Here is a 12,052-nt window from a genome sequence, read left to right on the forward strand (position 1 = left end):
GATTATTCACTCTCATTATACAGTATATCAAAAACGTTTATGAGGTATAACTCAAATTATAAACAATTATCACTTATTAATGATGTACATTGATAATCCGAAAACTATTTATCGGTTATTTGCCCGTCTGGACTGCCACTTTCTTCGTCTGTTTCTTGTTGAACGCGCTTCTGATTAGTTGGAGCAAATTTACTCCGTATCCTGATCTGCTTTCCGTACTTGTAAAACAGAAAAGGAATGCAGGCTAACAGAGTAGCAACACCACCGATCAAACTACCTCCACCACCCACTCCCATTGCAGTAAACATTTGATTCGTGAAAAGTGGTGCGGCTGCGCCACAGGCCGAACGAGCAATTGTATTTGCAGCAATGGCGGACGCAGCATACATTAGGTAAACATCAACAAGATAGTTTAGATATGCGACGAAAATGAGCAACATAGAGGCCGAAAGCACGCCGCCGGCTATTGTAGGGACTATCCAATGGACAGAACTACACAGGTGGTTAGCTTGAGAAAACATATTCATAGGCTGTCAATGAGAGAAACTTACTTGTATTCAGCAGACCATGCAAACCAAAACATACCTGCAGCAAAGCCAAAGCCACCGATCATAGCTAGGGGCAATCGGTCCTCAGGAGCAGCGTCTTCCATCTTCCTTTCGCCTCTGTCGATTTTCTTCTGGCGTATCCGAGTGTCTACCAGGACGACAGCACCACCAGCCAAGGCACCTACGACAGTACCAATCAATGGTAATTCGCCTACGCCGGTATTCCACCCACGTCTTTCCTGGAAGACTATTGGGTAGATTGAGAAAAGCATATAGAGTAAAGTATAGACAACTGCCAAGTATACGGCGCATAGCAAGGAGATGGGGTCAAAGAGAATGATCCATGGCCGGGTCAAAGCAACTTTGTAGATACCAACAAGACTCATATCATTTTCTTCAGATGCAGATTTGACATTCTCATATCCCGGGATTTTTGCCTTGCGAATCCGTTTTGCCTTTATATAGAGGATCTTGGGTGCGTATGTTTCGGGGATTGTCAGCATCAAAATTGCCGATGCCCCACCGAGCCAGAGAAGTACGTAAAAACTCCAGCGCCAATCTTTGTTTAACTCGAGGAACCCCGCGACAACAGGACCGAGAGCTGGCCCAATCCACACCATGGCCGAGAAACCAGCCATTGCGTTGGAGCGTTGGAGCGGATTCCACAGGTCGGCCAAAACACCCGGGCCATTGCTCAATGGAGCGGAGATGAAGGTCCCTGTTAGAAATCTGCCTACGAGCAGGCTACCGTAATTAGGAGCAAATGCGCAAAGGAAGTTGAAAACGAGATAAAGTGAAAACGTTATATAGAAGATCCACCGGCGACCGTAGAACTCGCTCAGAGGGGCAAAAATCAGCGGACCAGCGCAATAACCGAGTAGAAAAAGGGTGATTGTGAGGCCGGCTACCTCAGTCGAGATGCCAAATTCCTTTGAGATGGAGCCGAAGCAACCGCTTGGAGAGCTCGAGGCGAAGGTTGCGTTCAAAACCAGCAAAACGGTTGTAACGCTGATGATAGCACGGCGACCGATCGACCAGTTCCGCGGGTTCTCGATATCGTCGGGAGAAAAGTCGACGAAGCCATCTTCGTTTATGAATGGGGGGGATACATCCTGGAGTTTTCGCGTGCGATACGGTTTATTGACCGCGACGGACAACACACGCGAGATGGTCGACATCACGGCAGCTGGTGTGAGGAGGATGAAAAGGCTGGCCGCTGCCGCCAGAGGGGTCAAGTGACAAACCGTGGACTTTTTAAAAAACCACAGCACAGACAACTAAGCTACCTAAAAAGCATTAAGCGATGTCCACGAACTACCAATATTTTTACAGCTGTTTCGTCATCCTCGCCCCTCGGCAGTAAGCCCGGGCTTAGCTCCGTGCCGATAGCCGAAACACCCAGCCCAGAGTTTCATGAGAAACAGACTTGTCGGATTATTAATAATATTACCACTATAAATATCAAGTTTCTGAATGTACGGCAGCTTGCGGTAGCCGCTTTCATTGGCCCGCAATTTTGTTGTACTTGTAACTCATCACAGCCGGAAAAGCGGTCTGGAGTAGGAAGACTGGGTGATGGTTATTAATTCTACGGTCTCTGTTTGACAATTCACAAGTATACACTTGAATGGATTCAATAATATTTCCTTCAGATAGACGCTAGAGAGCCCTGTCGTCAGTAGCAAACGTTTCGCATATTCCTTTTTTCACCTCGAACATTCTTCACAAGTATAAACATTCCCGTTTAGGGATAGCGCATAGCTTAATTCGCCTCGGCTTGTTCCGCCCGCAAATTAGCCGCCTTCCTAATTGGGAATAATGCACAATGAACGGTTGTGCAACTTGTGCATGCTTCATCCACGTGGGAATAGTTTATTTTGTTTTTTCGGACAGCTGCTTTATTTTTGGTGGCTAATACACAAACACCCTACTACGATTGCTCAATTCATATACTATGCGAAGAATAGGGGCAGTCGAACAAGCCGTGATTAACATAACATTTAACCGGGGGGTTGTAGCGCATTTTGGATCTACGTACTTCAAATACACAGATATACCAGTGGCTGATAACCAAGCTACGAAGAGGAGAATGACATTTGGCATTGACAGCGAGACTATTTGTGATCAACGGCGCGCATACAGCACCCAATAACATCACAGTACGGAGTACTCTCAAATGGCAAGCCAATAATCCAGGGAGAACTCAAATGTGTTGGAAATTGGGGGACAATTCAGTCACATCTTAGTGGAGAACCCAACTACTCAGCGCTAAAGCTTCAAGAAGCCAGCCTATCGGCCCACTTTGAACCTTCCAAGTTCGAGTATAATTCCAAATTGGGTCTCCTCCGATTCATGCTTTCTACGAAACGAGAATAGACTCTAACGCTATAGCAACGGGCGAATGTGGCTGGCGGTGTCATCCACGGGCCCTTGAGCAAAACGCCACATAAAACCAACAACCAAACTCACATCTAGGATCAGAATGCAACGATGGGGCCGAAAATGTAAAACAATAATAAGTGGCAATAATCATTCCACTCGACGTGATGGATGGCCTGACAGAGGCTTTAGTTTTTTTTAAACAAAAAAAGGTAGAAGAGCTTTTGAATATTCGCTATCTACGATCACATGTGCAATATCGATGGAAGGTTGAACTGGACCCTAACCGCGGGCATCCGTAATAAAAATGAACGCCGGATAGCGTGAGATACGAGTCACCTCAAAAAACCCACATGTCGAGAAATACCTATAACTGCGCTAAATTCAATATCCTAATAACATAACCGCCCTTAAATGTGACTAACTCCGATGAATAATAACTGTTCATGTGTAAACCGGTTCACGCGGCTTTCGTGGTGCAAGCGCCTTTAGGACAATATCCATGGTTGCAGCAGTAACTACACAAGCCCGTGTATGAATCGTCTTCACCCTTTAGAGGAACACCTTTGACTCCAGTCGTCGGAGGAGTTGGAACAGGCGTGCCCGATGTGGTGCAAGTACATGGGCCTGCCGGACAATATCCATAATTGCAAGCGAAACCACATAACCCAGCATAATTTCCCGCCCCCGTGCCACCAACGCACACAGAAGTTGTTGTCGGGGGATCGGTTGTTGTAGTAGAAGGCGATAGTGATGTAGGAGCAACAGTGACGGTGACAATGGCTGTAGGGTTCGAGGAAGCGGCACTTGTATTCGAGGATTGAGAGTTCTGATGGCGAGTTCCCCCAACGGCTCCTCCGACGATGATGGCGATGACACAAAGGCCCGTTACAACCGAAAATATGATCCAGAATGCGCGCTTCGGCAGCCCGCATATCATCTCATGCGAGGGCTGTTGTTGCACTTGTGGCGATGAGCCGATAGGAGTAGTACTGCCGTGCTCGGAAGCCGCCGGAGCAGATCTGAGATATGAAGCATCTGCACACAGTATTAGACATTTCATCTTCCTTTTTTCTGCTTGTGGGGAAATATTAAGACACACACACACACCTTTGAACTGCCACTGAGGCATTTCCGAAGCATTTTTATACGCTTCTAGATCGCTATGTTGAACCACTTCCAAGGTACTGAAGGTGTTCAGAGATTTGCGGCCCGAGGATAAATGCGTCCCTGAAGAACTCATAGTGGATGCGGCCTCATCATAGCCTTTCGTATCGTTTCCCATAATGATAGTTGGAAGATCACGCAGTCGTCAAATGCATAAACGTGGAAGTTGATGAATACCTCTGCAAAGACATTGTTCTGAATATGGCAGTCATACAGCGAAAAGAAAGAGAAAGAGTCTAGACATGTGAGCTAAGTAGAGGCTTATGAGGAATAAGGCGCCCAGGTAGGAAATAGTAGGAGGGGTCGGCCAATTGCGCGAGTAATATGACCCCCAAAGATGTGGCTTGAAACGAGAGCCAGTGGCTACTAGCGTCGCTCTGAATATAAATGTTAAATTAAAAAAAACGGAACGATAACATATCCCGAATCGAGACACTAGATCATTAACGTCCAAGGCACCGTAAATCCTGCCCCTAGAGGGTCTTAGAACGAAGCTAGCGTTTAAGGACAAGGTTAGGCTAGGAATTCAATTTCTCAGCCGAATTCACGTGCCGCAATTTGTTTCGTATTTTCAACCCTGTTGTATAAGACTTATTTTATAGGGCAGTATGATCTCGGATGTTCGTATTTACTCACGTGAGCTGTGTACATTTCGTTGCTTCGTATGTATCAGTGCAGCCGCCTAGTCGGACTAATCAGTTGCTTTGACGTTTTTGTACGAGCTCAAGCAAGGTTTAAACACTGCAAACATTAATTATTATTAATTACGAAACTGTCATAGTCCTTAGAAAGTCACCATGCAATTGCGACTCATGCACGTGCATCCTCAATTTCCAGCAAATCATAATCCTTGAACTTGCGAGGCGGAACCTTTCTCTCAAATAGGATATCCAGCTCCTCAAAGGTCCTGCCCTTGGACTCAGGGAGCCTGTAAAAGCACCAGACGTAGCAGAAAAGACTAATGCCGCCGAACAGAAACCCGGTCTTTCCCCGCCAGTCACCTTGATCTGAATTGATCATGTACGGCAACACAACAGTGAAAACAATGTTTGCCCCGGCCTGTACCGCCGTTGAGATGGCAATGGTGCGACCACGTAGACGAGTGGCAGAGATCTCGGAAATGATGACAAAACAAATCGGGCCGACCGTGGTTTGGTAGATGAAGGTCCAGATATCCATCAGTGACGCTTGAGCCCAGACGACACTGGTGTTGTTGCGACCAATATCGAGAAATCCGATGATAAAGAGGATAATAGTCATCAAGACCATGCCCGAGCTATAAATAGTGCGACGACCGAACTGTGTCGTGTTAGTTTCCATGAACCAAATATTGAAGGCAAGGAATACTGACGTGCAGCATCAATGGCCACGAAAGACAGGTGCCAACAAATCCGAGCGCGGTGTTGCCAACGCCCACTATCCAGAGTTTAGCTTCAATATCTTCAACGTAATACAACTAATGACCTACTGTTGAATGATTGGGCTGAGTCCAACCCGGCCATTTCAAAGAAAAGTGTGGCATATGCAATCAAGGGGTTGCCGCCAATGACCTGGATCAGATAGACCATAATCGAAATTTCCGTTCGGAAGAGATTGGCGCGCTTGAAGCAATCCCAATAGGTTGTCGTGGCTTCGATCTCTCGTTCGAGCAAGTCGGTCTGCTCAATCATGACGAGCATGCCTTCAATATCCGGCCGGTTCTTCTTCGACGACAATCGCACCAAGGCCTTGTGAGCATCTTCACGCCTGTTCTTTCTCACTAACCAGTATGGACTTTCAGGTGCGAAGAGCAATCCGGCGAGAAGAACTACTGGCCATACCCATTGGATCGCAAAAGGTGCTTTCCATGCCCAGTCGTCCAGTCGACTTTCGAGACCAGCAGCCACACCTTGCGCGATGAATTGCCCAATGACAAAGGCCAGATTGACAGAGGCTGTCAGCACACCACGCAGAGCAAGCGGGCATATTTCAGAAGCGTAAGTAGGGGCGATCACGACATAGAAGCCGTAGGCGAGACCACCAAGAATTTCTCCAGCGCACAGCATCCCGATGGAGTTTGCGAAAAACTGGACAAACACGAAGCAGATCGACCATACGCAGCACAATGCCAGGGTCAAGCGTCGACCGAGCTTTTCCAACGGCCAGCCGCAAGCCAGGGCGCCGAGCACCTGTCCGATAGGATTTCCCTGAAAATAGCCATTAGTTGAGAAGCACACCGCACCTTGTATCCAGATCATCTACCTACCATATTCAAAGCCATCTGCCATTCAGCCGACAGAATGTACGACCCCTTGTACAAGTGTCCGAATTTCTGTTGAAACGCAGGCAACGCAAAAAACGACGTGATGATTTGCGCATCAAACCCGGCCATCACAACGGCAATGCAGAAGAAGAAAGACCAGAAGACCGCAGTCGGCCATTGATGGACAGCAGCCCAGAAGCTAGTTTCATGCTCAGCGAGAGTGATGTTGCGAGTCTCGCCGATAACAAGCACGTCAGCTTTGCTTGGTCCATCGTCGCGAGTAGACGAGGGCGCGACAAAGGTGTCGGTTGCCAGAGGCTTGTTGTCTGGATCCTCCATGATAAGTCGCAAGTCGCTGAACGCACAAATGATGAAGAGCAAGGAGACAGAGGGGGACAAAAGAGTCAAGAGGACGAGGCGAGCAGCTCGCTAGCAGATAAGCAGCATGCATGCACGCCAGCGATCCCCTGGCAGGCTGGGAAGGAACAAGCCTCAAGGACCCACTAGTCACGTGTGTCCCCGTTATCGTGGGTTTTCATTGGTCGCAGTGCGGATGCTCGACGCTAGTACCCCGCGGGGTAAAGTTTAAATGTCCGAAACTATGGAAAAAACTATACAGTCATTACAACTACTGGCATTTTATATGCAATTAATTGATATTTATGATGTTAAAATCCTATTAGCATTTACAGAAAATGCCAATTCCGGGCTCACTACTGCCATTGATGCAGGTTGGATAGCTTATCACAAGTTTTCGGGTGTTTCCTATTTGGGCTGGGGGCCGCCGGTGATCGATTGCCGGATTGGCCGGGTTCGCCGGTTTGCCGCTAAGTCTATGTAGTAGTATAACATGCTACGAGAATAATTAATCAATTGATTGTGCACAGGCCTCATACAACTTGGTTTGGAATAGAGGGCCAATCATTGGCCGGTACCCTGCATAGTAATATAGACTTTGAAAGTCACATGCTCTGGTTTGATTTATGCGCTGTATAGTTACATGTATTTTCCTATTAGGTGTAACGATGGACACTGCCGCATAGATATATTCAATGTTGCTTCGTTGTAACATTCAAAAGTTGAAGAAGTACTACACCTCGTGCTGTGGTCTTGGCTGTCGGAATGTATTCAATGACAAGTCCATATGTATATGTAGATAGCAAAGCTAGCCCGACTAACCACGTGCAATAATGTTACAGATAGTAATACTTCAAATGCCAATTCAAAGAATTATGTATTATATATATAGTCAGTGTCTAATTTGAGAGTCTCATGAATTGTGCCGGGATTGTTACACACAAAAGATACACGGATCCAATAAGTTCATCTGCAGGATGTCCCAAGAGGTCCACGCAACCCACCAATTTAATACTCGCTTTATGAGTTTCTGCAGCAAACATCAATTCATTCCATATCTCAACATGACATGTTGATAAATTGGCCCTAATTGACCCTTTTAGCAAGTGTAATATTTTCACTGGTAAGGAACTAGGGTGCAATTGGCAATGTACCCCTGAAGGTCTCTACAAAGTAAAACTCGGTAAGTAAGGTGTGCTTCCGAGTGAGAAGGCTGGCGTAAAGACGGGTCAAATCCTGCGGTTCTCAATGGTTCTGCCAAGGAGGAGGGTAAAAGGGAGTATTTATTTTAAATACACTATTCTAAGGGATTACTAGGTTTTTCTAAAAGGCTCCTGATAATAGTCACACTTTCAAGTACTTAAAAGAGGAAATTAGGATCGTAGAAATATATATGTTTCTATTGTAAATAGGAATGAATATGAGTATCCAGGGAGCAAGCTTCAAGACCAATTGGCTGAGAGCCCTGGTGATCCAATAGTGCATGTGGGCGCAGAAGGCTCCCATCTTCTCATCTGAGGTTATTTGAATAATATAGCTCTGAGAAGGCCACTCATGTATAATAAATTGGGCCTCTAGTTGGAGTGTCTGTCATAGCCCAAGGCTGCATATAGACAATAATTTTGACTACTACTAGTGGTAGTAGTAAGGCACCAGCATGGTATGTCAGCCAAGTTAGACCAATTAAAAAAAAAAAAAAGAATGGGAATAAAATAAATAGTTATTGACAATTTTTCCTTTTCTCACAAAAAAAATAAAAAAAAATAAAAAATCCAGGCAGCAGCAGCAGCGATTCCTGGGCGCGATCTGTTTTTATCCCTTTCACCCATCATGCGATTCGGGACAACAGCATCCGGCCGCCTGGTAGCTCTAACCACAACAAAGGATCATCGTACGAACCAATCATATTTAGCTTATTCTCCATATTCTAGGGCTGAGGCCAACCAAATTACAACTACAAAGAGCAGAGTAAATACCTTCAGGCAATCTTTTCTTCAATTCACACCCCAGCGAGCATCCTAGCTGTTTGTCGGCATCATACAGGAGGAGCATTTGGCCAGAAAAACAACATGGAGGCCCTGCTATTTCATTCGAGAGCCCCCTTTCCGATCGCGAGCGTTCTTGTTTCCCTTTTGCTGTGCATCTTGCTTGCTACTGCAGTCAACATCTTTTCCCAGCTATGGAAACAACACGACACGTCGAAGCCGCCAGTGGTATTTCATTACTTCCCTGTCATCGGCAGCACGATAACGTACGGCAAAGACCCTCTGACATTCTTTGCGGAATGTAAAGCCAAGGTATCCTCTCGAATTCCGCTGGTTCGTGTCCGGTTGTGAGCTGATGTTGTAATCTTCAGTACGGCGACGTCTTTACCTTTATCCTCCTTGGTAGATCAGTGACAGTATACCTCGGCGCCAGTGGTAACAATTTCGTTCTGAATGGGAGACAAAGCGAGCTGTCCGCAGAAGAAGTCTACTCCCCGTTAACCACCCCTGTGTTCGGGACCGATGTCATCTTTGACTGTGACAATGCCAAATTCATGCAACAAAAAAAGGTTTCTTACCCAATCTTGGTTGTAAAATCAATATTCCAATACTAACTGAAATATGATAAAAGTTTGTCAAGTTCGGACTCAGTCAAGCGGCTCTTCAATCGTACGTTCAACTTATCGCGCAAGAAACAGCCTCTTTCTTCGACACCTACACGCCCCTTCAAACGGGCAAAGGGAATAACAATACAGGAATCCTCGATGTTCCTTCCGCAATGGCCGAATTAACAATATATACCGCCTCCTCTTCCCTACAGGGTGCCGAGGTGCGCCGTCAGTTCTCATCGGCCGGCTCGCGGATCGCGGACCTGTATCACGATCTTGACATGGGTTTCTCCCCTATCAATTTCTTCCTCCCATCCTGGGTGCCATTACCGCGGAACCGGAAGCGTGATGCAGCCCAGCGAGAAATGACAAGAATATACACCGATATCATCGCCCAACGACGGCTCGAATCAAATGCTGCGAATACAGCAAAAGATACGGACGCTCAGGATATGATATGGAACCTGACGAATAACTGCACATACAAAGACGGTAGCAAGCTTCCCGACAAGGAAATTGCACACATGATGATTGCTCTATTGCTAGGTGGCCACCATTCTAGTTCTGCAGTAATCGCGTTTGCCCTTTTGAGTCTAGCATCTCGACCGGACATCCAGCAAGAACTGTATGACGAGCAGGTCCGCGAGCTTGGTCCGGGAGACCTATCGTATGATGGGCTGCAGAGACTGAAGCTCCATGCACACGTCATTAAAGAGACACTTCGCCTATACAATCCCATCCATTCAATCATGCGACTTGCAAAGAAGCCTCTCGTGGTCACCGGCAACTCCGGCGTCGTTATTCCGTCCGGACACACCCTCCTCGCCAGCCCAGCATTCTCTGCTCGAGATGAGTCCTACTTTGCAGACCCATTGAAGTGGGATCCGCATCGGTGGGAGAAATCTTCTGCCCACGATACTACTGATGACGATGACGACGAGTCGTCGGGGAAAGGGTCGAATAATCCGTACCTACCGTTTGGCGGTGGTCGCCACCGGTGCATTGGCGAACGGTTTGCGTACATACAGTTGGGTGTTATCCTAGCCTTATTTGTGCGAACATTTCACATCAAGAGTGTACGGGGGAAAGCGGGAGAATTATTGACGACGGACTACACGGTGAGCTAATCCCTTCTTCTTTCCAGCATTTGCTCTTATAGGGTTGCTAATTATTATGGTAGTCATTGTTTTCGAGGCCACTTACACCCGCCACTGTTGCATGGGAGCGAAGAGGCAGGTTCACAAGCAAAGAAGTAGAGACAATTTAGCATAAAAGATCAATAGATCGAAGATAATCCAATTGGAATATTAATATGTTGCAGGACTAGGCGACTTACTAGGCACTAGACCCGGCGCTGTTGGCACGCTAAAAAAAAAAATTTTTCCGGATTAATTAAGCTGACAGCACGCTATGCTGATCTTGAAGAATAGAAGCATCTCTTAAATATCGTTCTCATCAATTTATGCAGCTCGATTGAAATAGGCCTATAGACCCTATGCCATGGATTCGCGGCTATTTGCGCCGCTATGCGTTCTTCCACACGCTACTCATCGCAGCCTGTATTTTTCTTCCATGGTGGATACGCCGACCGGACGAGGGTGTGCAATTTGCTGCCTTGAGAAGGATTGAATGTACTTCACTCCCCCAGTCGGAAGATGTCTTTGTGGTCATGAAAACAGGCTCCACGGTTCTCCGGGACAGACTGCCCATTCACTTTGAGACAACGTTTAAGTGTATTCCGGATTATATTATCTTTTCAGATGCTGCCGAGTCTTTTCGGGGCCATATTGTTAACGATGCCCTGTCATATATCGATGAAAGTATCAAGAGCAAATTTCCATCAGACTTTCAGCTTCATGACCACATCCGAGACAAAGGCGGCTCAGCTCTGTCGACGAATCAGGGCTGGAGATTGGACAAGTACAAATTCTTGCCGATGATAAAAGGTGCACTGGATGCCAGACCAAATGCGAGGTGGTTTGTCTTCATTGAAGATGACACGGCGATAGTCTGGTCTAATCTCCTCCGATGGCTTGCATCTCATGATTATCGCCAACCCTATTTCTTTGGGAGAGAGGAAAAAGTCGCAGATCGGCCCTTTGCCCATGGCGGCTCTGGCTATGTGCTTTCCAACGCCGCGCTGCGACATGCAGTCAATTATATGGAACCAAGGATGCAGGAGTACTTCAATTTAACTAACGAGATCATATATGGCGATATTTCGCTAGGTTGGATGCTCTCAGATTCCGGAATTCCGTTGACCAATGTATGGCCGTTATTTCAAGGCGAACCTCCTGACCGGATCCAATATGCAGAAGATATCTGGTGCCAGCCTGTCCTTACACAGCATCACATGTCATCCCAAGCAATTGCCTCGCTGTGGATGCTAGAGCAAGCCAACTTACTTCACGCACAAAGTGCGGACCTATTGCACCGAGACGTCTTCAACGCACTCATTCGGCCCACACTCAGTCACCGACTTGAGAACTGGGACAACGGACGTGGCTACGAGCAGGCCTGCGGCACGGTGTCTGAATGCGAAACTCTTTGTATGGCTGATGAAACCTGCGTTCAGTTCCGATACGCATCTGGTCAATGTCGACTCTCAAGCCGCGTCAGACTCGGTGTCCCAACAGCATCAAAATTTGGAATTACATCGGGTTGGCTAGTGCAGAGGATTGATCGAGTGTATGGCGGTCTACAGTGCCATTGAAGTCGCCTGTTTAGGACTGGGGCCTGTATGGAAATCAAGAGTAAATGCGATAC

At 46.8% G+C, this 12,052-nt stretch overlaps 3 protein-coding genes across 3 annotated transcripts; 1 reads left to right on the top strand and 2 right to left on the bottom strand.

Annotated features, from left to right (window-relative positions):
• Positions 1 to 104: 104 nt before the first annotated feature.
• On the bottom strand, positions 105 to 4,212 carry TRUGW13939_11893 (uncharacterized protein; the record flags this gene model as incomplete). Its single annotated transcript, XM_035494997.1, has 5 exons — positions 105 to 492; positions 552 to 1,798; positions 2,162 to 2,217; positions 3,477 to 3,965; positions 4,038 to 4,212. The coding sequence occupies 5 exons, from the start codon at positions 4,210 to 4,212 to the stop codon at positions 105 to 107; spliced, it is 2,355 nt and encodes a 784-aa protein (XP_035350890.1).
• A 692-nt stretch (positions 4,213 to 4,904) lies between these two features.
• On the bottom strand, positions 4,905 to 6,675 carry TRUGW13939_11894 (uncharacterized protein; the record flags this gene model as incomplete). The annotated part of the gene is made up of 4 exons (XM_035494998.1): positions 4,905 to 5,393; positions 5,446 to 5,510; positions 5,563 to 6,280; positions 6,340 to 6,675. 4 exons carry the CDS (start codon positions 6,673 to 6,675, stop codon positions 4,905 to 4,907), a joined length of 1,608 nt encoding a protein of 535 aa, XP_035350891.1.
• Positions 6,676 to 8,762: 2,087 nt separating this feature from the next.
• Positions 8,763 to 11,999, top strand: TRUGW13939_11895 (uncharacterized protein; the record flags this gene model as incomplete). Its single annotated transcript, XM_035494999.1, has 5 exons — positions 8,763 to 8,990; positions 9,050 to 9,247; positions 9,310 to 10,404; positions 10,467 to 10,522; positions 10,769 to 11,999. 5 exons carry the CDS (start codon positions 8,763 to 8,765, stop codon positions 11,997 to 11,999), a joined length of 2,808 nt encoding a protein of 935 aa, XP_035350892.1.
• Positions 12,000 to 12,052: the final 53 nt, after the last annotated feature.

Source organism: Talaromyces rugulosus, chromosome VI (genome assembly GCF_013368755.1).
Source record: "Talaromyces rugulosus chromosome VI, complete sequence".
Classification (NCBI taxonomy): domain Eukaryota; kingdom Fungi; phylum Ascomycota; class Eurotiomycetes; order Eurotiales; family Trichocomaceae; genus Talaromyces; species Talaromyces rugulosus.